The 25,169-nt window shown below is 37.4% G+C and overlaps 4 protein-coding genes across 6 annotated transcripts; 2 read left to right on the plus strand and 2 right to left on the minus strand.

Annotated features, from left to right (window-relative positions):
* Positions 1–1,026: 1,026 nt before the first annotated feature.
* Positions 1,027–2,409, plus strand: LOC131681256 (L-xylulose reductase). Its single transcript, XM_058961965.1, has 3 exons — positions 1,027–1,221; positions 1,320–1,572; positions 1,636–2,409. Exons 1-3 carry the CDS (start codon positions 1,170–1,172, stop codon positions 2,057–2,059), a joined length of 729 nt encoding a protein of 242 aa, XP_058817948.1. The 5' UTR covers positions 1,027–1,169; the 3' UTR covers positions 2,060–2,409.
* LOC131681257 (FUN14 domain-containing protein 2) lies at positions 2,109–5,982 on the minus strand. 2 transcript variants are annotated; one of them, XM_058961967.1, is made up of 4 exons: positions 5,752–5,982; positions 5,010–5,157; positions 4,752–4,947; positions 2,109–3,063 (listed from the first exon to the last, which is right to left on the minus strand). In XM_058961967.1, exons 2-4 carry the CDS (start codon positions 5,153–5,155, stop codon positions 2,881–2,883), a joined length of 525 nt encoding a protein of 174 aa, XP_058817950.1. In that variant the 5' UTR covers positions 5,156–5,157; positions 5,752–5,982; the 3' UTR covers positions 2,109–2,880. The 2 variants fall into 2 exon arrangements, with proteins under 2 accessions (XP_058817950.1, XP_058817951.1); XM_058961968.1 differs by lacking the exon at positions 2,109–3,063 and adding an exon at positions 4,212–4,619.
* A 9,480-nt stretch (positions 5,983–15,462) lies between these two features.
* On the plus strand, positions 15,463–17,891 carry LOC131681258 (ribosome-releasing factor 2, mitochondrial). The gene is made up of 4 exons (XM_058961969.1): positions 15,463–15,598; positions 15,653–16,108; positions 16,165–16,531; positions 16,590–17,891. The coding sequence occupies exons 1-4, from the start codon at positions 15,463–15,465 to the stop codon at positions 17,839–17,841; spliced, it is 2,211 nt and encodes a 736-aa protein (XP_058817952.1). The 3' UTR covers positions 17,842–17,891.
* Positions 17,892–18,026: 135 nt separating this feature from the next.
* Positions 18,027–20,131, minus strand: LOC131681259 (glutaryl-CoA dehydrogenase, mitochondrial). Of its 2 annotated transcripts, none has more exons than XM_058961970.1 (6): positions 19,916–20,131; positions 19,825–19,848; positions 19,422–19,556; positions 18,545–19,361; positions 18,324–18,484; positions 18,027–18,262 (listed from the first exon to the last, which is right to left on the minus strand). In XM_058961970.1, exons 1-6 carry the CDS (start codon positions 19,986–19,988, stop codon positions 18,198–18,200), a joined length of 1,275 nt encoding a protein of 424 aa, XP_058817953.1. In that variant the 5' UTR covers positions 19,989–20,131; the 3' UTR covers positions 18,027–18,197. The 2 variants fall into 2 exon arrangements, with proteins under 2 accessions (XP_058817953.1, XP_058817954.1); XM_058961971.1 differs by having other exon boundaries at positions 19,658–19,848; positions 19,916–20,039.
* Between the last annotated feature and the right edge of the window lie 5,038 nt (positions 20,132–25,169).

The following is a 25,169-nucleotide window of genomic DNA, read 5'->3' on the forward strand; positions in this document are numbered from 1 at the left end:
GTGGTCGTTCTAGGCGAGGATTTGTGAAGAATTTTTTGCCGACATCGGCAGTAAAACATGATGATGGGTTATGTTCTATCAATGACCATGCGGTAGACTTGGGTGCAACGCCCAACTCCTACTTAGCAGAAGGCAAAGGATTCTTCACATTTCCTTTCGATCATGTCCATGTGAGCCTGCCTAGTCCCAGTTTTCCGTTCTAAGTTTATAACTGATTCGCTATAGAATACCTATCCGTCTTTCAATTTCATTGCTGTAGTTTTTCTTAGTCTTAAATTTGCCGAGAATAGCCAACAAAATCGATACAGTAGAACCTTTCGGTAATTAAAACATATAGTAACATATGCACACTGTGTACGGTTGTGCAGGCGAACACTGAACGTGTTTTGGTACAAAACAGCGTGTTTGAGTTTGCACGAAGTTTGTGTTTAATATGAACACAGAACCAGAGCGAACATTGTGTACGATGTTCGTTTGGGAAGACTGCGGTATTCGTATGGGTTATAGTTTACAGTTTGGCTTTATCGAACCAAACATTTTTTTTAGTTTTTGACGTAAGTACCAATACTTTATTTAAAACTTTTTGGTGTTATCCAACGTCGAAAACGGAATGAAATGGGAGTTGTGTAGAAAACGATTCTTTCGAGGTATGATTAGAACAACGACATTATAACCTGCAACCTTTGGGACTCTGGCCTAATGCAAGGCTGTGGCTGTGTTGACTCTCCTTAGAGGCAGGGTACGATAACGTCGCCAATGCGATAATCATGTGTTCTTCCTAGAATGTCATCATAACTCAGTTGAAGGTGCGAATCCTGCCTCTGGGGGATACCACCAAAAAGTCTTTACCGAACCAGACAAAGGATGGCAATATGCAAAAAAATATATGTATGATCCAAGGCTATTCTGGATTCGTAATCCAACCTAGTATGCAAATACCGTATACATTAGTAATCCATATCAGTGTTTGAGTTATTTTAGCGATAGCGCCGGTTTCACATATACAACTTTCATATATTGTCTAAATAAATTTGAGCTTAATTTAATTCGCTCTCATACAGTTTGTTTATTGCCGGTTCTTGATAAGATTACGAAAAATTTCACAATAAACTCTGTACCTTCCATTCGTCAAAATTTTATTTAGTCGTGCAGAATATAGTTCGTATAGGATGGAGATATCATTAAAGGGAAAGAAAATAGTAGTTACCGGCGCAGGGCAAGGTAATGTAAAGTTTTGATGAATTTATGATAATAGTCATGGTACATTGTCATTACCCTTGCGGTTTTTGTTACTAATTATACATTACTATACTTTCAAGGAATTGGTAATGAACTATGCAAAACACTAGTGAAAATGGGTGCCCAGGTAGTAGCTGTATCGCGTTCTCCCGGTCCATTGGAAGCTCTAAAAGAAGAGTGTTCTACAATTGAGATCATACAAGTTGATCTAAGTGACTGGAATGCAACTACTGCGGCCTTGAAAAATATAGATAGAGTTGATGGATTAGTCAACAATGCGGGTATAGCTATTATAAAACCATACGAAGAGCTTTCTGAGCAGGATTTTGATGCGTGAGTAAATCTTAAAGATTGCCAGAAGTGCAGCACTATGTAGACATGTTTGGTACTTTTTAGCACGTTCAACATCAACATTAAAGCAGCATTTCACGTGAGTCAATTACTCATTCCAAAAATGCCCCCCGGTGCCAGCATCGTAAATCTATCGTCATTGGCCAGCATCAAAGCTTTTCAGGGTCACTCGGTCTATTCCATGACCAAGGCAGCAATGGATGCAATGACCAAAAGCTTAGCCTGTGAGCTGGGACCAAAGAAAATACGTGTCAATAGCGTCAATCCTACTGTTATACTGACCAGAATGGGACGCGAGAACTGGAGTGACCCGGCTAGGGCTGATCCGCTGATAGCAAAAATTCCTCTCGCTCGCTTCGGCGAAGTGGTTGAGGTGGTTGAACCAATCGTATACTTACTGAGTGATAGATCTGGCTACATCAACGGACACTGCTTGCCAGTGGAAGGTGGATTTTTGGCGGGTAACTGAAATTGTTGGAACAGTACAAGACACAAAGTTTAAACTACAAATAAAACCATTTATTATGTTTCAATAATTCCGTTTATTACATGCTTCATTGGTTCAAACTATTAAAAAATAAGTTCCTTACATACGAGACGAGTAACATAGAAATTGGCCTTAAAAGTAGCACTGCAGCGTATTTCTCAAAAGATAAAACAAAAAATCTTTATTGTGGAGTTGGTTGGTATTTTATTACTGTGTTTTCGCTTCAGATAGGGATATGCAGCTAAGCTTATCTACATTCGGTTAAGTACATATGATTGAAAAATGTGTTACATGATCATTTGAAAATATATTGGTTTCTGGTTGTGCTTTGACGCTCGAGCACCTTCTACTTAACAATAATATAAATACAGGATTCATGATGACTCAGATTTTTTGCAGATTCTTAAAAGTATTTCCAACGCAACGGAGACATTTCTTACAAACTCAAATCCTGTTCGTGAAATCACAGCGAATGATGTCTTGCGGCCAATAAAGCTGATGTGGGAGCGGGACGCAGAATTAAATTAACGCTTATAATGTTCATTTTTTTCCTAAACGCTGGTTACAATTAGTTTCAGTAATACATTGTTCATTCTTAGGAGACGTATCTGTGAGACAACTGCGCGTGGTAAAACTTGTTCATTCGTAGAACTACCTGATTTTCGTCTGTTTGGCCAACGAAAAGCGGTGTTACTATTTTAGATAGGTATAATTTCGCTGGTAATAAATTGTTCGTTTAGATTTTTCATGTAATGTGCAGCTCTACTGCATTCATATACCCATGTTTGTCCAGACATTCAAATCTATGCTGTTCCAATACCAATGGCTACCCCTGCAGCGAAGGCACACATAAATATATGCAGATCATTCAGTTTGCAGCCGGTATCGTCACCGATCAGGTTGGTGTACCATTTCTGAGCCTTTTTGCCCTTTTTCTTCAGCACATCCTCAGCTTGATTCAATTTCCGGTCAACGAAACGTTCGGCCTGCAAAAGGGTGGAAATTAGACTAATTCGTATTAATATAATGGTAACAAAATAAGATACCAGTCGCATATCACATTTTATTGTTTTTATGTAACTTAATTGATAAAATTATATGGTAGCCAAGATACATAAATGTTGTATACTGAAGAGAAGACATTGAAACGCTAAAACGTTAACTTAACAAATTTTAGTGTTTCTGATGTATTTATCAAGCAAAACCTGACAATCATAATAATAAATGCCAAAGCTCTTCCAATTTAGGACCGCTTATTTTTGTCCGTGCATTGCTCCTAGTAGTTGGATATGGAATCATTAGACAACAACTTGTTATTCTAATGCAACATTTCTTTTTTTCCGAAAGATGAATTAACCAATTTTTCCATGAGGGCACAACACCCAATCTATAAAAGTTGAATTTGAATGTTTCTACCAACATGCTGCCAGTTAGACTATATACCCAAACTAACACCAATTTGGCGCCAGTTAGACACTAAATCCAAACGGTTTACACAACATGTGCGAAAGCCTAAATCAACTCGCCGACACCGAGTGAACAATGAAGTTATATCGAAACTTCCTTTTTCGCCTTTAACTAAAACTGTCTTTGGCAGCACTGCCTCAACGGAATCCAATCAATTCAATTGCAATAATCTCGGTTCTACTGACATTACTAACCACTGTTAGTACTCAAATGAAAGGTGATGGTCCTATTTGTCAAGCTTACTAATTTTCGCAATTAAAACTCGTGGATACCTAAAGTTCTGGCTGTTTTAAGTTATGGTGCCATACAAACACCATGAATGGGAAAAAGTTAACTTTTTTTTTACTATCATAGTGGAACAGGCAAGCGAGCTTGTCTACCCAATTTCAACCGCAATGTTGATGATGTGAACATATAGAATACGTCGAGCAGTGGGCGGACATAGCGTAGTTGGTAAATCGATTGCCTTGTTCGCATCTCACCAAGCTTGAAACCTCTATAATCGAAATAAAAGCAAATGCACCAAGCAATCTGCTCGGCTTCATTGCGCCTTTACGAAAACGTTACTTAGGTGGTGTCATGAAACAATTCGAAACTGTTGTCCATGCACCCACGAACGAACAAAGAAACGGAGGTGACTTAAAAATCAAAGGAAAACATGCAAAAATAGTTTTTCTCATCATAGATAAGAAGTTTTTTTTTATTCAAAGAGCGATCAAAGAATTCGTTGAATTAAAATAATATTCATTTTGAGTGAAATAAAATTGTTGTACCATGTGCATTAATGGCATAGCCCGAAAACATCAAATCGCTTTCATAAATTTCACTGAACTGGGCCAACTATAGGAATTGCATTGTAGGTTCATATGAAAATTTTCACTTCAGTTGCTGTTCTAGCGGCTATAACCAGCGATTATGTTTTTTAACCACAACTTTGACTTGATTGCTTCGCTTGCACTCTTCTTGTTGGTGTAATCGTGAGGGTTCTTGAGATTTATGAAGAAGCCATACCAATCAGGAATCCACCAAGAAAACCGGTGGCCAGATAGGTATTTTCTTTGGCGACTTGTATCACCTGTAAGAAGGAATCACACGCTAAGCATAGGTGAAGTGAGCTAGTCTAGTGAAAACTTGCGCTTCAAAGATGTGAGCGAAAGGCTACGATAATGCATTTAAGTGCTTGCTCAAAAGAAGAGTAATTGCTTACCTTATCGGCCCAACTTGGTCCTTGACCTGTGACAGCTTCCTCAACCTTATCGGTGACCTTGTCAACCTTCTTGTGAATTTTGTTCCAATCGATCTGAATGTATCCCTGCTGGTTGGCTATTTGGAGAAGGATAATTCCACCCCCAACCGCCACCGCGGCCATTTTGCCTATTTTCATCGTGATATAGCCGGTTGCCCTAGAATGTGTGATAGTATCGTTGGATCTGACAGTTATTATTAAAGTACGTTCAAACATTACCATCCACTTCCAGCACCGACGAGAATTTGTTTTGTGGCAGATCCCTTGCTGACATCACCAACAAAACGATCCAAGAATCCAGCAGCTTCACCCATGTTGATGATTTCTTTGTTTGTTTCGTCCTTCTTGACTTTTCTATCACTCATACCTAGTGTGGTAAATGTAGGTTTTTGTAATAATTGGTAAAACATAATACTGAGTATTATTCAGATTAACAAAATTTATTTAAAGTACTGTGGTTATAAATTTCAAAAGATGTAAATTAATATTCGCCATTTTTATATAAAACTGGCGTACACCCCATATGTAAAGTTGAAGGTCGTGCTCTAAATGCGATTCAGTTGTCTTGTCATTCACAGTCTGTAAGAACAATAGTGATGCAAATGATTCCCGTTATAACTCTAGGCCAAATTGCGCTTGTTCATTTATCTGTTTACTTAAAAATAACATGATTCAAGAATTTTCCTTTCTCATGTTTTCACATCAACATCACTTGTTACCCATATTTGATAACTGGATAAATGAATTACATAATCAGTTTTCTCTGCTGAACAGGGCCACTAATGCCGGGTAGTTTTAAACACCGGGATGCTGTACACATTACTTCAGTAGCGTTGGGTGAAGGCTATTTCACAACCAGCGAAGCGTAGATAGAAAGTACATGATCGCATCATCCGAAATCATGATGAAAGCGTAGAAAAATGTCAGTCCTCGACGGTACAAAAGACGCAATTATACTTACCTTTGGTAAAGAGGAAGATTTCGAATACTTGCTTCTAACAAAATAGCGTTATCACTTCGAGAATTTAACCTTTCCCAAATCGATGGCAAATCCTACTAAAAATTTGGATACTGTCGAAAAAATGATATTTTTCAACGATTCAGATTTTTCTCTGTACGTGATGACAGATGATCTACATCAATGCTCCAACGATGTTTCTCTTTTTCTGTCATCTATTTCTCGCTCGGATAGTCGGACCTTCTTGATCTGTTTCGCGAATGTGTGCGTGCTCCTGAACTTCTTAACTCAAGAGTACTTATTCAAAAGGTCCTAAGTGACATTGAGCTCGAACTGAGAAAAACGAGGCTGAAGTTTCATGGACCTAAAACAAATCCCTATTAGAGAACAAATATGCGTTTTGATGGAACAATTATGCCAATATAGTCTAAGGACTATGCTCTTTAGGTAAATAATGCTAAAAACATGAAATGTTTAGTGCTAGTGTAGTTTTTAAGCGCTTTAGAATGATGCGTCCTTTTGAAAATTATAGGACCTTTCACATAGGTCTTCTTTTCGGGCCCAAGAATCATACGACGCTGCACATACGGCTTTTTTCAGCAAAGGTAGCTCTTACGACGAATATTGAATTTCTTCAAAGTTTTCGACAAAATGAGCACCGGAATACGAATGTTCTTCATTACTATGGTAAATAGTTGCACTGGATTTAACAGAAGTCTTGCAGAAAAAAAAATGCGGGAAACTTTAGTTTATATTAACAAATCATTGGCTGGAAGTGGTTAAAACCAACGAATGGCATGTTACTTTAGAATAACTAAGCTTTCCAATTATCATTTAATTTATTTTACTTATTAAATTCAACTTCGAAAATAAGTCGCATGAACAAAAGAAAATAATTTCTTTTATTTTGATGCTTAGGACGTTTTTGTATTTGGTTTTATTTTGTATATGAGTTTCAAAGTAGAACTGGAACTGAAACATTTACATCCTCAGCAGAGCGTTTCATTTTATAATTTCGAACAGCTTTGTTTTAAAATTTAAAACTGTTAGGGCATGTTCAGGAGTGTTCTATTTTATATAGGAGTTTCAAAGTAGAACTGGAACTGAAACTTTCACATCCCCAGCAGAGCGTTTTGTTTTATTATTGCGCATTTTGCACCTAACAAGACTCCTGCGTTGAAAATATTTGCACAGTGCATTCCCCTCACAACACATATACATATGTGTTCCGTTTTCTCGTACCCTATCTGACAGTTCTTTTTGTTTTGTGTTTGCAATTTGCTGCCGCTAGATTAGGTAGATATTTTTCTAAATTTCATAACAAAAGACTAAAATATGTGATATTATGTTTTTACAGAACCGTTTTCAGTCTCGGCAAATACAGATTAAAACAACAATGAATACGGACGATTCACTACCCCCGGATTCGGATCCGGAAGTTGAAGAGTGTTTAAATAGAATCAACTATTCTCGGGAGGATATTTTGGTTGACGATGACTCTCTTGGTGCTGTATTGTCAACTGAAATGATTGAATACAGTTTAAGCTTGTCCGACACCGGGATGGATATCAGCAAAGCAGAAAATGTTGATCATCAACAAAGTGAAAGCAGATTTTCTCAGAACAAATTGCCAGAAGGATTGCTTAGTTGCTGGCTGCTGATTGCGGTACGGGATTTTAAGGGCCATAGTTCCGGCAAGGAAGTAGGTAAATGGGGAGTCTCCGGAAATACTGCCGAGCAATTCACTCATAGTTGTTGGCTGCTGGCGAAAATTTTTTTGAAACGAGAAGTGATTTTTACGTGCGATGAAAGAGGAGTGGCAATGCCTGTTTGGAGCTCCAAGCCGATTCCGGAAAAGGATGATTTTATCCGTTTTGCGTTGTTTAATGATAAAACCAACCATAGATGTTACACGGTAGATAGTCACCCCTACACTTTTACAGAATTGGAGAAACAAAGAAATCCATCTATTACTGCATGTTTATTCACTTTCTGTCAACAACAAGAGCGTTTTCAAGACTGCGCGAAGTTTTGTTGGAGCCGGAGGAACGTGACAAGGCTGGGGCTGCTTCGAACCAATCAGTTGCGGTTCTTGCGCAAAAATTGCGAGATATCCATGGTGATAAATGGGAAGCAAAGGACATTGCGTGGATGATGTGGGCTAATGCCATTTATACTTCAGAGTTTCACTGCCAAGAAAGGTTGCTACACGATGCTCCCCCCGCACATTTGGTGAAATTATTTTCGGCTAAAGAACAGCCTCGTTTGACAGCAATTCGTCGAGGTTTTGCTGTTGCCCGTAGTGTAAATGCTGGGTATCATGACGATGTAGAATCACTTCGTGAAGCCTTTGAGGACATGCAACTAACTGCTCAAAACATGATTGTCAAAATGCAATCAGTGAAACGGCACCTAGAGGCCCTTGAGCAACGAGACCGAATCGGCGACACGTTCATTTCAGCAGCGGAAGAAGCAGTGCAAGTGGAGGAAACAGACTTTGGAGCATTTTTAGCCAGTCGCGTAGAGGAGATGGATGATGTCGATCATCAATGATGATTTTGCTCAGGGTTGTTAATCGATAATTAATCGTCATCGTCGATAACGTTAACCACCCATCAACGTCATCGGAAACTCCGTTAACGATAATGTATCGTCAGATTCATCGTCATCGTCGATAATTCATCGGTGGTTATCGCGATACATTTTGCGTTACTTTCCCGTTTATTGGAATTGAAGTTAATGCAGTTAACTTTCAATTGTTTAGAAATAAATAACTATTAAAGGACATGTTGTTGGCAGTTGAATATCAATAGTATTGGATATTTTCTATGCACAAGGGGGTTCGACGATGTGTCAAAATGGATTTTTTTGTCAACTTTTCGGGAGTGTTTTATATTGAAGGGAAAGTTATTGGCAGTTGACAATCATTAGTTTTGGACATTTTCAATACACAGGGGGTTCGACGCTGTGTCAAAATGGATTTTTTTCAACTTTTAGGGAAAGTTTATTATATTGAAGAAGTTATTAATAAGTGAAAATCAATAGTTTTGGGCATGTACCGTCGGTGCGTCAAAATAGAATTTTTTCAACTTTTCGCAAACTTTTTATATTGAAGGGCAGGTTGTTGGCAGTTGAAAATCGATAGTTTTGGACATTTTCAATTCACAGGAGAATGCAGTGTTTTCAAAATGGCAAAAAAGTGAAAGAAATTCTTTGAACCACGAAAAACATTTTTTAGCTATAGTGTCTTCAGCAAAGTTTATTTATATTTTTTTGCATTTAAAAAGTATTAGTTGGGTGTTTAATCCCTCTAAAGCTGAGAAGCAAATTTTTGTTTAGTCATTCATGAAAATAAAAAAAACTTTTTTTGACGAAGTTGTTGAGAATATCTTTAGTATTAACTTCGCTGAAGAGACTATGTGTCTATCTGTCGATTTAATTATACGTTTGTGAATATTTCTTTGATATACCCCACAAAATTGCTTATTTCAAAATACTTTTCCTGGTAATTTTGTAGAATTTCAAAATGTTCCAAGATTTCGTTCAGCATAAGAAAATGCAGAATTTTTGTAATGTTAGTTTATTTGTATCTCTTACAACTTAGAAGTTATCGAATGATTTAGTGTCCAAAAAGCAATGTTTTGGTATGGAAGCCTCAAATTTCCGCAAGAATAGCTTCACCAAGACGAATCTGTAAAACAAACACTATCAAAACCGTTTGGTGGTCTCTAGTCTACGTTCAAGTCAAATTCGAGTAAATTCCTTCTTTAGCATATCTTTCTTATCTGAGAGATGCAAAATATACAAAAATAATACTACTGTACTGTAAGACCTCCTAAGGGAAATTTTTACTAAATAATCAGAACGGGTTATGAGGCTTTGTCGAGGGACTAAGGAAGATTTTTTTATTTACTGCGGTTTATTAAAAAGAAAAGAAAAAATATATTAGTCTTGGTGTTTGCGTTTCGACATCGTCTCTTCAGAACCAGAAAAAATATGTGCCGATTTTGTCAATGTCAATTCACCAAGGGGCTGATAAAAACGTGTCTTCACTTTATTCAAAAACGACTGAAACTCTATTATGAGGCCGTTCATAAATGACACTACATGTTTGAGGGTAAAAGAAGGAAGCATGAAGCATCTTGTTACATAGTGGAGAGAAGAAACGGAGGAGGGGCTAAAAGCTTCCCAACTAGAAAAAAATATACATTGGAAATATGTATATTCTCCTTTTTAAAATTCAAAATCTTCTAGTTTAAATTAAAATTATAATAAAATATGTTAATCACCTAATGGCCTAATAATAGTGGTTTAGTAGTTTTTTTCTATATATGTCTTTGCGTGATAAAAATTACTAATTACACAATAGCTCAAAATTTGTTTTCTTCATGGTCAAAACAATTTTGATCACCTTTTTGCCGCACTGTGCACCTGGGACTCTTCTGTGCACCAACTTACTCAAAAAGTTAAAAAAAAAAATCCATTTTGACACATCGTCGGACCCTTCTGCGTATTGAAAATGTCCAAAATTATTGATTTTCAACTGCCAACAACTTTCCCTTCAGTATGATACACTTTCCCGAAAAGTTGAAAAAAAAATCTCCGCTGTGCATAGAAAATGTCCAAAACTATTGATTTTCAACTGCCAACAACATGTCCTTCAATAGGTATTTATTTCTAAACAACTGAAAGTTAACCGCATCAACTTCAACTCCAATAAACGGGAAAGTAACGCAAAATGTATCGCGATAACCGATGAACCGACGATAACGATGAATACGACGATACAATTATCGACGATGACGATGAAGACGACGATACATTATCGTTAACGGAGTTTTCGATGACGATACATTATCGTTAACGAGTAACGCCGATAAATTATCGCGAAAAATGTATCGTATTAACAACCCTGATTTTGCTCATAACAAAAAAACAATGTTTCCTTTTAATATGTTTCTTTTTAATTACCAATGTTCTATTTAATAAGAATACATGTATAATTTTTAAAAAACTATGTTTATATTTAAAACAATAAACTTTTTACTTTCGCTTCTCTGAATTGTCTTCAAACCCAAGGCCAGTGAGATTTTCTTCTAGGGCAATTGTTGGGTCAAATCTTCCACCTCTTACATAACCGCATTTGCGAAACAGATTGTTTATTGGGTGATTAGAAAACGTATCCAACGCCTTTGCAACCACTAATTGAATGTCCTTCTCGCGAGTCTCTTGGTAGATTTTTTTCAAGTGCCTTTTGGTTAATCCGAATACGATCTCTATTGGATTGAAGAAAGGACAGTATGCAGGTAGAAAAATTACATAAATACCCAATGTGCGCAAATAGGAAATTATTGCAGAATCACAATGAATGCGAGCTCCATCAAGAATCCATACGGAGCAATAACCCGGATAACATTGTACATTATCTGCATTGAGAGCAAACTGTCTGCAACAAGCGAAAAATTTTGTCCTATTAAGCAATGAAACTCTTGGTCGTCTTACAAATTCGCCTCTACATATCAACCGTTTCCCCCGCACAGCGTATCCTCTTGTGCGTAGCATCCCAGTTAAACTCATTCCGGAACCGGTTCGGATTTCTGAAAGGAGTCATTATGGATTCCAAATCAAATGCAACAACCGATTCCGACTCAGAATCGGTTGTTGCATTTGATTTGGAATCCATACTGACTCCATTCAGGATTCCGAATCAAATTCCGAATGGTTTGACCGGGATAGATCTGGAATCGAAGCTTACCTCATCCAAAAAAACTAAGTTATGGTAATCCCACTTGATTTGATGCAATTCCTCACAAAACCTTACGATATCTTCCGTTCTGATCTGTATAGCTCTTCAATCCAGCGCTTTCCAGGTTAATCCTTCGTTGTGCAGTATACGACAAATCGAGGACGCCGAAATTGTGATGTTAAATTGGCGAGCAAACAGTTCTTTTGATTCATCTAAGTATAACGTTGGTTTAGCAAGAAATAATTCCACCAACCACTCTCGTTTATCTGCTCCAAATTTTTTTACATCCCGATAATATTCTTTCCTCGAAAAAAACCCGTTTCTTTGGTAAGTTTGAATCCAGTTAGTTATTGTTGACTTGTGTTTCCGGTACATGATGGCAAGTTTCGCTTTTGAAAGTCCTAAAAAATAGTAGCCGTACAGCACATAATAAACAGTGTTAACCGATGCGCGCCGCTTAGAGACTTCTGAAAGTATATCAGCCATTCTATGGATATCTTTTTTTAAATATTCACTTAAATCTTGATTGAAATTTGCAACGCTCGTCGATAAAAAATGACACGACATATTTATGTTGTCAAAATGCTGCATTAGTATTAGTGAGCGCGGAAAACTAGCTGTCAAAAATTTCACGCACTAGGGTCTTAAAATTCATAGGATGGGCAATATTTCGAACAGTTTTGTTTCAAAATTTAAAACTGTTATACGACGCCGTTCTATTTGTTGCTGATTTTAAAACATGTTTAGAACTGTGTTTTAAATACATGCAAAGTTTTCAGCAGAGACACTTAAAACAGATAGACTGGGGAAAAATACATTAAACTGAATAGAACACCCGCTAAAACTGCTGCTGGGGACAGAAAGTTCCAGTTTTAAAATTTCCAGTTTTATATTATAGAACTGTCAAAATTATAAATCTAAAACTGAAACTCTCCTGAACATGCTCTTATACGACGCCGCTCTATTTGTTGCTGATTTTAAAACACGTTTAGAACTGTGTTTTAAATACATGGAGAGTTTACAACACAGACACTTGGACTCGATATACTGGGGAAAAATAAATTTAAATGCAATAACGCTGAAGGCATGGCGGGAAATGAATTTTAAACTGAATAGAACACCCGCTAAAACTGCTACTGGGATCAGCAAGTTTTAGTTTTAAAATTTTCAGTTTTATTTTATAGAACTGTCAAAATTATGAATCTACAACTGAAACACTCCTGAACATGCCCTAAATGTATTACCCATAAAATCCATGTTTTTAACAATTGCGGCAACATTAACGGCCAATTTCTTCACTGGATAAAAACCGGTTTTCGCTGAAAACCAGTTTTCGGGTTGCTGGTGACTAATTAGCCGAAAACCGGCTTTCAACGAAAACCGGTTTTCATCCAGGTGAAGGAATTGGCCGTAAGTGCCACGTCAATTGAATTTCGGGTGTCAGCGAATTAAATAGTAAATGTTTTGCCCATTACTGTAAATAATGTAATAAAATAACACTTAAAATTTAAGCGTCCCACGTGATAGTATTATTGACTGTCATCTCATATAAATGTTAAGTATCACATTATTAAATCATATATGATTTGCACATGAAATTCATTATTTTTGACAATTTCGGCAACATTAAGCGTGAAAACACTTAAAGACAAGTTGGTTTTTCACAACATTGATTTGGGGAAACATGGCGGCAAAAAATATGCAGTAATTAATATTTAAATCGAGGTTTGCATAGCATATTCAGCATGTTTTGCATGGTAAGTAAATTTATATAAAATGTTTGTTTGCATGATTGATAAATAATTTTGTGCTTGCAGGTAATTAAATCGACGGACTTCATATAAACAGGACCAAAGAAGAGACGCGTTACTGGTAAAGCATTTTTATTCCTTTTAATGTTTAGGAATAACACATTAACTTATTTGTGCTTTCTTTTAAGAGAATATATTTAGTGATGAATTAAGTTGTATTTTTTTTAAATTCAAATAAAATATTTAATTGAACTGAATTCTTTTATGTTATGTGCATACAAATGTTCTCCCCATTTGAAAATTATCATTTTTGCGCATGTATTTTATGTAAGTAATGATATGATATTTAAGCTGATGCAAACTTAAATTGTATGTGGATCACATTTAAAAGCCATTTGTCAGACACTTAATTAGAATACTCCATGCATATGAAACCTAAGTGTGGTTTCTATTGATATTAGCGTTTTTTCAAAGAAGTGCGTTATCAATTGTTTGACACATAAAACTTAAGTGTAAAGTCAGTTGCGGCAAAATTAAGTGTGAAACACTTAAGTTCAACACGCAGAAAAAAATACTGAGAATTTAAAGAAAGTTTGCATTAAAAACAACAAATTTTACGTTTGTTCTATGGCTTATGCAGATTTATTGTTGAAACAACAATTATTTTTGTTAGTAATAAAACAATTTAATATTGTTGGCATTTTTGACAGGACGGGGCATCTAACTAAATAAAAGTTAATTCAACACAGTTTTCGTGCTTAGATCAAAGTAAATTTATTTGTTTTGATAAAGTTAGTTACTTTGAATCAAAAAACAATACAGGTAACACCAATAATAGGTTAAGTATTTGAAAGCACAGATTTGATGATTGATATGGCTTGTCAAAAATATTCGAAACAATAAATATATTAGTTAATAAATAATAATGCTTTTGAAATATTGGTAGGTATTTTATTTGACATTAATTTATTTATTTAACAACGATTTTATTGATTGAAATTGCAGGTTCTAAAACCCGTACCTGAAGTTCCGAAGGTGTGATCCGTAAGTCGTGTTGTTTGATCCAATCCTGATGAGAAACGGATTTCCTGCATATCTGCATATTTCCATCGATTCATCGATTTACACAGTGTTAAGTTCCTGTAAAAATATAAAAATTATTAGATTTAGGATCGAGATAGATATTTTTATTATGACCAATCTGTTTTTTCTCCGCTCAACAGCGTAAATAAAACAAATTTTGTTCTTTATCCGCCACTCAAACAACATTAGCGTTGATTCGGTGGTAGAACAAACAATAACGTATGAATTACCTACTTACGAAAATTCCGAAATAATTGATGATGGCACGCAGTCCGGAAAACGTCACTTCTGCTCCAGAAATCTGCATTTCATGCCTGTCAATAAAAAATTCTCTACCAGAAGCAACTTTGCAATGTCAAATGGAGAGAAACTGTGTAATGAGGCATTGTTTTGAAACGACATAAAAAATTGTTATTTTAAAACTATAAACAGTCGTTTCGAAAAAGTGTTACAATTGATACGAATCGTTTTATTTTTTATGACTAGCAGCATATATCTTTAATTTCAATAAAGTTCGTGCAATTAAAACTAAACTTTTTTCTTTTTCTTTCAAAAAATGACAAATATTTTTTTAAATAATTTTATAGATAGTATCAATATTTTTATTGCGTTTTGATATAAAGTTTTGGTTTTTCATTTTAACTGCGGCATATTTTTCTGCGTGTACATTTCTATTCGGGTTAGTTTGCATCAAAATAGAGGAAGTGTGCATTGTTTTCTATTGTTTACTGCTACCGCTATTTGTTGATGACATTTCAAGCGATTTTGATGTTGTCAAACTGACCCCCATTGATCGGTGGAAAAACGATGTTGCCTATTGTCAAACTCTGTATTGGGGTTTTCGATTGATTGACACCGGTGTAGTGGAGTGCACTGAAACTGCACCGTTTTTGCACTTTCTAGCAGAAGTGCAGAAAACTGGGTATGTTCCTTTGACACTTCTGCTAGAAAGTGCAAAACCAGTGCACTCCACTACACCGGTGTCAATCAATCGAAAACCCTATGTGTAGAGATAGGGACGCCAGCTATCTGGTTATTAGCGAAAGAGAAAGTAAACAAAGAGAAACTGTCATTTTCACTTAGGACCATTTGGCATGTTTGGCTAGAAATGTGTGCCGGCAGGTAGCATCAGCTATGTTGTGCAATAGATCAACTTCGCACGGTATCAAACGGATTCTTCGGCATGTGTCTCAAATCCGATGGAATCATGGTAGTTCCTTACCGGAGCCATATATTCGGAACATAGGCATCCTCGCACACATCGATGGTGGTAAGTTATTCTGCGTCTACGCTTATAGGCAGTAGTATAAAATTCTGTTATCAGGCAAAACAACCACCACTGAACGTATGCTGTTCTATTCCGGGAAGACCAACGTTCTTGGAGAAGTCCACCATGGCAACACAGTGACGGATTTCCTAGTACAAGAACGAGAGCGAGGTATAACGATTTGTAGTGCAGCGGTGAGTTTCGACTGGCGGGACTATCGAATAAATCTGCTAGATACACCCGGGCACATTGATTTCACGATGGAAGTGGAACAGTCGCTTGCGGCCGTCGATGGCACCGTAGTCATACTGGATGGATCAGCTGGTGTGGAAGCGCAAACCGTCACGGTTTGGAGTCAGGCCGATCGACACAAACTTCCGCGGCTAGTTTTCATCAACAAGATGGATAAAGACAACGCGGACTTTCACGGTTGCTTGCAGGACTTGGAAAAAAAGCTTGGGATAGTTCCTGTTCCGTTGCAATTACCATTAATTGAACATGGTAAACTTGCTGGTAGGATAACAATGGACATGTTTCGTCAAATTTTTAAAATTATCAGCTATTTTCAGGAGTAATCGATATCTTGACTGGAACACAGGTTGTTTGGGACAAACAATCAAACGGTCGTACGTACAAAAGTGTTCCTCTGTCTGAGAAGCGGGAACTTGATGTACGGAATAGTTTATTGGAAATCATTGATATTCTGTCCGGAATAGATGATGATTTGGCGCAATCAATCATAGATTCGGACAGCATGGAGAATATTGATCCAGAGCTGGTGTTGCGTGCAATTCGAAAATGTACTTTGAAACAGCAGATTGTGCCTGTTCTCGTGGGATCGGCATACAAAAATATTGGGATTCAACTTCTTATGGATGCAGTCCTAAAACTTTTACCGGCTCCAAATGAAAGAAACGAAGTTTTCAACTGTTTTGGGTGAGTATTTTACAATCGGCATATGTACTCGGTAACATATAGTTTGGCATTGTTTCAGCACCGACTTTGTAGGAAAGGTTTTCAAAGTAACTCACGACAAACAACGAGGTCCGTTAAGTTTGATTCGGGTTTTCCGAGGTAGTCTCAAGAAGGGTTCAAAAATTGTGACTGACAAAGGAACTTCGGAAACCGTTCAAAGAATGTACGCACCCTGGGCAGACGAATATCGGGAAATATCTTCAATTAGTGCCGGAAACATAGGTTTATGTGCTGGTCTGAAATCAACGGTAACCGGAGATCTAGTGGTGGTCAATGTTTCTGTTTTGAGAAATGCACTAAAAAAACTTAACAAAGACAATGCGAGCTCGGAAGACAGTGACGATGAGGTGCTAGCAACGAAACTTTCCTTTCAAACTGTTGTTCCGGACGCAGTATACTTTTGTTCTATTGAACCTCCATCGTCAGCATACCAAGTCGCTTTGGATAATGCTCTGAAGGAGATCCAGCGTGAAGATCCCAGTTTGCGTATTACCTACGACGAAACTACTATGCAGACCGTCTTGGGCGGCATGGGCAAGCTTCATCTGGAGATTATAAAATCAAGAATTCTTTCAGAGTACAAAATCGATGTTGATTTGGGCCCTCTGCAGATAGCTTACAAGGAATCTTTGGAGGAATCATGTCGTGATTCTTGGACGGCCGAAAAAGAAATCGCTGGTAACAGGCAGTTGGTTCGAATGGAACTGACAATCCAAGGTAACAAGTGCGACGAGAGGTTCCGCCTAGATAATTCTCCCGAGGCCCAGGAAAACTTGAAATTGATACGACCAAAGCAAATGTCGTTCGTTAAGAAAGGTGCATTCGCCGCTTTGGAGCGTGGCCCCAAGTTGGGAGGTCAGTTAATGGACGCTTCCATCATTTTGCATCAGCTGACGATTGGAAAGGGTACGGCGGATACCTTCATAATGGCTGCCGCGGCCCAGTGTGTCAGGCATGTTCTTTCGATGGCAAAATGCCGCTTGATGGAACCGATAATGTTGCTAGAGATCGTAATGCCTTCCGAATATCTGAATGCCATTCAAGCGGATTTGAATCGAAGACGATGTACGATACTGGACGTCACTTCGCGAGGACAATTTCACAAGGTACTACGGGTGAATGCACCGCTTGCCGAATTGGAGGATTATTCAAGTGAAGTTAGGTGCATCAGTTCCGGGACTGCCAGTGTAGCTATGGAACCGAACGGGTATGCGTTACTGAACGAGATGGACGAGGCAAGTGCTGTTCGGCGGGCCCACGGTTTAGAGTAGTGTTTGTAGGTTCAATATACTAAGGAAGTAATGTATTGAAATGCTGAAATGTCTTGAGATATAGAGAATATTCCTGTCCTAGAAAAAAGTTGAATATTGCGGTTTCTGTGTCGTGTGGGTATGGTCGAAATATGGGATCTATACGTGTCGTTTTTTCCAGTGGTTTTTCGTTTTTTGATTCTCGTAAATCGCATAATCTTTATTTTTTTTGTTTTTCATACTCGTTACACCTAGGGTCACAATTTTCATTGAAACCATTGTTACTCAGTATTTATCAGTAAAATGTCTGATATTTAAAGCAAGTTTCCGTTTAATTCATAAATGCATTTTGTTACGTGTTCCTGTAACTTCATGTTTTACGAAAATGCTTGGATGCCAGTAATAGCTCGACCCAGGATCAGTGCGTGAATATCGTGCGTTCCTGAAAAAATACGAACATCGGCTAAATTTATATTTTAAATCGCATATGAACCAATCGATACCTTCATACGTATTGACCGCTTCCAGATTCATAACGTGTCTAATAATGTGGTACTCATCGGATATACCATTTCCTCCCAGCATATCTCTGGCTACCCGCGCTATTTCCAGTGCTTTACCGGCGTTGTTGCGTTTAAGCATCGATATCATTTCGGAAGTGTGCCTACGGTAAGAAATATTTCAGCTTAGATCTAGAACCATACAGCAATACCGTAATACTTACAACTTTTGATCTTTCAGACGACCCACATAGAGACACGAAACTAGTCCCAAGGAAATCTCCGTTAACATATCCGCCATTTTTTTCTGCATTAGCTGATTGGCAGCAAGCGGTCGCTTGAATTGTTTTCTGTCTAGTGTGTAAGATCTGGCTACTTTCAGGCACGATTCCGCAGCACCAAGCGCTCCCCAAGCGATTCCGTAGCGAGCGTTGTTCAAGCAACCAAATGGCCCACGCATACCGGACACATTCGGCAAGATGTTTTCCTCCGGGATCCTAACCTCATCCATCAGGATCATTCCGGTTGCGGAAGCTCTGAGTGAAAATTTACCCTGAATCTTAGGCGTGGTTAGCCCGGCTGAGCTTTCCGAACGATCGACGATAAATCCCCGAACTTTGCCGTCTTCGGTTTTGCACCAAACGATAAGGATATCCGCAATGGGTGAGTTTGTGATCCACGTTTTACTACCGGATAATACGTATGTTTTCGTTTTCGGATCATGTACGGCCTTAGTTTCCATCGCGGATATATCACTACCGTGATTGGGTTCCGTTAGACCAAAACACCCGATCAATTCCCCTTTGGCCATTTTGGGTAAATATTTTTGTTTCTGCGCCTCACTGCCGTAGTCGTAAATGGCACCCATGCATAGTGAACTCTGTACGCTGAACGCCGACCGATACCCGGAATCGATGCGTTCCACCTCGCGAGTTAATAGACCATAGGCCACATTATTAACTCCGGCACAGTCATATCCTTTGATTGTACAACCGAGTACACCAAATGATCCAAGTTCTCTCATAATCTCTTTGTGAAAGACTGGAATAAATAGTACAGATTAGTTATACTAACTTATATTAACAACAAGACTGTTCTGACCTTCATCTCGGTTAGCCTGAATCACCCGTGATAGAAGCGTATCTTCGCAGTACACCCTGAAAGAGTTCCTGATGGCAATTTCGTCTTCTTGCAGCTGGGATTCTACATTTAATGGGTCTTCCCAGTTAAAGCCAGCTAAAAGAATCACAAATAATGTAATACAGTCAATAATTTATCAGGGATTTGTAATTCTCAAAGATACTATGAGTATTCGCTATTAAAACATTTGTTCTAACCGTCTTCCAGTGGACACTATCTTATCATGAGGTGAAGTTGTTGCGCTTGAATACTGTTCATCATCGCGAGAGTAGATAAGATTTGGCAATTTGTGTGTCGCTAGGTGGGTTATGCAAGTTTCGCGGGGGGCTCGAACATATAAATTCTTGACCTGTAAATTACTTACGTTGATTGGCAGTAGTAGCTAGACCTGTGAGTGGTCAAGAAATAAAATTTGACATTGTCCTTGAATTAGATAAAGTAACAGCTAAACTTACCACGCTGAATATTTATAAATTTACCTAATCCTCTCAGGTTGACGAAATTTTTAGCTACGATTCTTAGAGCCATTTTATAGTAACCCAAATCTACGTTTAAAAATTGTTTTGCGTATCTAGTCAGCAAACCACTTGCATCACAGTTGTGTGTGGAAAATACTTAACCTGCTCAGCTCAACTTCACTGTTTCACTTTCGGTTTCGAACTAAGCCAAATTACTCTCTTCGCATTATGCTCTCACTCGAAGATGCGGTTGTATAGCAAATTGGACAATCGCTCTCGTCTTGTGTACTGAACTGATAACGGCATCGCGATTTTATTATTTAATATTATTCTTGCTTTGCATTCAAATAGAATGTCTCAACAAATAGTAGAAAGAACCGGGAAACTAAATTCTTGGCGGAATTTAATTTCTCTTTCTATAAAATTGGAGAATTAATTGGAAAATTAAAATTTCTCCCTTTTGGTAGGGTAGGACGGGGCAAGATGGTCACCGGGCAAAATGAAAACTTGAATATCTGAAATGATGTTTTTCCTGATTATATGCAAACAGACCTTTTTTTGTGCAATGAGAAATATATTACTTTTAGAATAGCGATAAAACTGATAAAATTCATCCACGATGTAATTTGTTCTATTTGCTATCGGTGTCATAAAATAAGGTTTAAATCTTAATTTGGTTGTTCTACAAATGTTATGGGAAGCTTGGGTTGCTATTCTATCCTTCGGGCCATCATATCGTATAGTAGATACACTTAATATGTGTATCTAAAAATGCGATATGATACCTGATGCAGAAAGTGCACTAATTGCCCGGAAATTTTCTTTCATTTGATTGTCTGCTCAGGAAATCATTTTCCGTACCCAAATATCACATGTGATGCCAGTAATAAATGGAGAAAACCAAGAGGATGGTTGAAGAGCAGTTGGTACAATGTTAAGTGCTTCCTGGTTGGTACCAAAATGATAAGCAAAAGGGTTGTGTTGGGGGTCTGGAAAGAGAGCATTTCGCATTTATTTTAATTTTAATTTTTTTGTTTTGTCTTTTCATTTGTTTCTCTTGCTACAATATATGCAACTCGGTGCAAGAGAACGTGACGGCCAAGGAAACGGAAAGCCAATACCCCAAACAGATCAGGAACAGGAAGGAGGACTACGAACAAGGAAATAAACAACAGATGAGAAATCGTTTACTTATTTATTATAACTACGATATTAATCACAATTATTTTGCTTTTCTTGTTTCGTTTCAGCAAACCAAAATCTCTCTACTATCCCTTCATTTTCTGCCCCCGACTATCCTCTATGTAATGTATCTGAAACTTGTGGGACTGGTTAACAGCCGGCGCCTGCTTGTCGAAGAAACTGGTGTGCTATACGGACTACCACATACGAACAGTTAGGCTTTGTAGGTTCTCCTCTTGACAGAGTCTAGATGGACGGATGAACGTCTGCCAGGGTGTGGGCTGAGAAATGACAATGACAATGTACGAGATGGCGCTAGCCCTGTGGCCTTCGACTGGCATGGTCCATTCTCATTAATTCGGAAGTCTTCTTGGCTGGTTTTTAGATATGTACTCTAACTTGCAAGATGATCAATTCGCTTGGGTGGGGGACATGTTGATCCTGCTAGCTGTCGACTCTTGATCCTGGGTATGAGGCTAATTCAGGAAAGGAGTGCAGGACTGTCACCCAAGAGATAGTTAATTATTCAGAACTTGTTTTTATGATTGTTAAACTCGACCAAGCACACTAGCTCTCAGAAATGATAAGCAACCCTTTCGGGTCGGTGTAGTATAGTGGATAAATATTTCTTATGTCTTTATGGGCAGAGATTTTTTTTGAGAAATCCTAAAATACCTTCACTGATATAGCTACTCAGGATAATAATAATAGAAAAAATAAGGGTTTGCCTGGTCCATAATGTAATGAATACGTATATTGACTAGAACAGGGATAATCGAATTATGTTATAAGATAGAGATAAAACAGCACAGCTGTAGGAAAAGTATTCGCGAGTAAGGACTAATACTGCTAGTATGTTTACCGTTTCAATTAATAGTCGATTGATCCGCTTCGGACTTAGGAGACAAAAAGGAGATTAGGAAGAGACAGAAGCGGATTCAATGCGAAATTTGCCAATATTACGTTGACCCCAACGCGATGGTAAGATGATTTTCCATATGATGACAGACTAGATGACACAATGTTATACGCTTTAAACTTGTGCCAAATAGTTTGTATGTATGTATGAATGTATGTATGAATGGAAGCCAGTATGTATGCCTGTATGCATGGATGTGTATAGGAGCAATGTATCTCTGAGCAACATGGAGCCTCTGAGCCGCCAAAACGCTCATGGGAAGTTGGGTGCGCGGTCGTAGGTGTGACCATAAAGCACTGCACAAACTGTCAAGTGCAACGGTGAGACGGTAGGTGTACAATTAATGTACATAGGTTGCAGAAATAGGTTGTTGAGACAGCCCGATTGCACACTGATAAATAAAAATAACAACAATAACAATTTGGTTGTTCTAGAAATGTTATCAGTAGTACATATTAATCATACCCGCGAATCGATTGATTATATTGTCGCTATTATGCATACTAATAATTATCAAAACCTATTTTAATCCACCTAGCGGTGCAATTGTGCCTTTCTCAATCATGAATCACGAGAATGTGTGCGTTGTTTATATTCATTAAAAACTTTTAAATGCATATATTACATTTTATTATTATACATCACATGACAACCATGTACAGGAAAATAAATCATTATTCGAGTTCTAAAATTTTGTAAAAGAAAAAACAGCCACGGTAATATTGAACTGAAAAAAGGTGCGAAATCGGCAAAGTCCCAAAAAGTCGATTTTCATAAATAAATTTTTTTCGAGATAACATAAACTCTCGACGTTTCATGCATTTTAAAGATGTTTGGCATCAAAAATACGAATTCGATTTCTGAAATTTTTTGAAAAAAATTAGAGTTCCGACTTATATGGGAATTTCATATGTGACCGAACGATTTAGTCTATATTTCCGGACCCATATAAGCGATCCGTGCGAAATTTTATATACATCTATGGGGATGTTATAGCTATCATTTGGGACTAAGTTTGTGAAAATCGGCCCAACCATTTCGGGAAACTGATGTGAGTTCGTAAATTTTGAAAGATGGCCGCTTTTCCCGGGCACTTCCGGAACCGTCTATGGTGGTCAATGTAGTCAACGAAAGTTTGTTTGGCCATCGGTGACCTAGAACTGCAAAGTTAAGTTATTTGAGAGACATTTTAGCGAAATATTTACCTTTTTTGCTTCCATCGGAGTATCGGTTTGAATCACAATTTGCTATGTGATCGCACGCCACAACCCGTAACTCCGGAACCGGAAGTCGGTTGGGGATAAAATTTAATAGCCATTTACGGGGACGCAACATCTTTCATTTGAGACTAAGTTTAGTTGATTCGGTCTAGCCACCTCCGAGAAACCGATGTGACTGTTAGTCTGAATTTGGATACTTCCGCCGGGGCTTCCGGAACCGATGATGGTGGCCAATGTGACCAAAGAGACTTTGAATGGCTGTTAATGACCTAGTACTACAAATCGAAGCTGTTGTGGTCACATTTTGGAAAAATTTTCACCATTATACATTCATTGCAGAATTTCTTAAAATCGACATTTTCTGCGTGATCGTACTCATCACCCTGTAATTCCGGAACCGGAAGTCGGATCCATTAGAAATTCAATAGCAGCCTATGGGAACGTTGCACCTTTCATTTGGGACTAAGTTTGTAAAAATCGGTTCATCCATCTCTGAGAAAAGTGAGTGAGATTGTGTTCGCGTACACACACAGACGCACATACACACACACATACATACACACACACATACATACACACATACAGACATTTGCCGAACTCGACGAACTGAATCGAATGGTATTTGTCACTCGGCCCTCCGGGCCTCCGTTAAAAAGTCGGTTTTCAGAGCAATTGCAATACCTTTCTATTGAGAAAGGCAAAAATATTTTAAAAACCGATTTAATCCACCTAACAGTGAGATGAGACATTTCATACTCATATCACTGTTGGATCATTCATTAGTTTGCTGAGCTCATACGAAGTTAACACCCGATTAGAGGTGAGATGAACACAGGTTTGAGTCATGCATGAATAAAACCTCGAATAAATTGAATAAATTATAGAAAATCAATTAAAGAAATAAAATTTAAAAATTAATGAATAAAAAATACAAAATTAATAGAATAAATTAAATTATTTCAAACTAACAAATTAGATGAAATGAATACTGAATATATATGATAGAGAACTAATAAAATGAATAAACTGAATAAAATATACGAACTGGAAAAAATAAAAAGTAAACTGAATAAAATAAATAAAAGAAACGAAATGAATAAAAGGAATGAAACAAAAAATAGATTGAAATAATGAAAATTGTACAACGAACAAAATGTATAATATGGATTAAATTTACTCCTTCGTGCCCAACTGTTTTCAGACGCATCTAGGTTTCCAAAACCGCTTTTCCTTAAAAGTTTTAGAGTAAAGAAACACAAAAAACCTGTTTTGATCTAGATACATGCTTCTTTCGTACATGTAGAAGCTGCTCAATGTTTACCTTCCGCTCCTCAGTACACATCCCCTACAAAGTTTTCAAATGTTCAATTGAGTGGTAAACGTAGCCGAAGACAGTCTAAATTGATAAGATTTATCAGTTTTCATCAATATTTTGGGACAAAGAAGATATAGCAAACTACAATTTTTCACCGATAACTGAAAATGTCTCTGGCAGCACTGCTGCAAGGGAATTCAATCAGAGCAATTGCAATAACTTGAGTTATACGGATGATTCTTGTAGTTGTTAGCGCTCAAATAAAAGGTAATAGTCACAGTAATTAACCTTACTTGTTTTTGTAAGGAAATATTGTCTGACTCTAATGCTATAGTTGTTCTAAAACGTTGTTTATAAATAACATGGGCATACAGGGGCCAAAAAAATCAATGAAAAAAATAGAATGAATAAATAAACAAATTGAAAAAAAATTATCAACTGAACAAAAAGGAGAAAAATAATGAAATGATTAAATTGAAAATTTGACGACATTAGCAATGTTATAAAAATTAGAATAAATTAAACTGTTTCTAATCAATATTCTGGACGAAATGACTAAAAAGTTAGTCAGGATTTCAAAATGATGAAAGTGAATAAAACATATGAACTGGAAAA

Source organism: Topomyia yanbarensis, chromosome 2 (genome assembly GCF_030247195.1).
Source record: "Topomyia yanbarensis strain Yona2022 chromosome 2, ASM3024719v1, whole genome shotgun sequence".
In the NCBI taxonomy this organism is placed as follows: Eukaryota; Metazoa; Arthropoda; class Insecta; order Diptera; family Culicidae; genus Topomyia; species Topomyia yanbarensis.

Coding starts and splice junctions, on each gene's coding strand:
- LOC131681256 (XM_058961965.1), top strand. CDS start 1,170: ATGGAGATATCATTAAAGGGAAAGAAAATAGTAGTTACCGGCGCAGGG. Junction 1,222..1,319: donor AGTTACCGGCGCAGGGCAAG/GTAATGTAAAGT, acceptor TATACTTTCAAG/GAATTGGTAATGAACTATGC. Junction 1,573..1,635: donor TCTGAGCAGGATTTTGATGC/GTGAGTAAATCT, acceptor GGTACTTTTTAG/CACGTTCAACATCAACATTA.
- LOC131681257 (XM_058961967.1), bottom strand. CDS start 5,155: ATGAGTGATAGAAAAGTCAAGAAGGACGAAACAAACAAAGAAATCATC. Junction 4,948..5,009: donor GTCGGTGCTGGAAGTGGATG/GTAATGTTTGAA, acceptor CACACATTCTAG/GGCAACCGGCTATATCACGA. Junction 3,064..4,751: donor GACCAAGTTGGGCCGATAAG/GTAAGCAATTAC, acceptor ACCCTTTTGCAG/GCCGAACGTTTCGTTGACCG.
- LOC131681258 (XM_058961969.1), top strand. CDS start 15,463: ATGTTGTGCAATAGATCAACTTCGCACGGTATCAAACGGATTCTTCGG. Junction 15,599..15,652: donor CCTCGCACACATCGATGGTG/GTAAGTTATTCT, acceptor TTCTGTTATCAG/GCAAAACAACCACCACTGAA. Junction 16,109..16,164: donor TGAACATGGTAAACTTGCTG/GTAGGATAACAA, acceptor AGCTATTTTCAG/GAGTAATCGATATCTTGACT.
- LOC131681259 (XM_058961970.1), bottom strand. CDS start 19,988: ATGGCTCTAAGAATCGTAGCTAAAAATTTCGTCAACCTGAGAGGATTA. Junction 18,485..18,544: donor CGTCTGAAAGATCAAAAGTT/GTAAGTATTACG, acceptor TTCTTACCGTAG/GCACACTTCCGAAATGATAT. Junction 18,263..18,323: donor AGCGGTCAATACGTATGAAG/GTATCGATTGGT, acceptor GTATTTTTTCAG/GAACGCACGATATTCACGCA.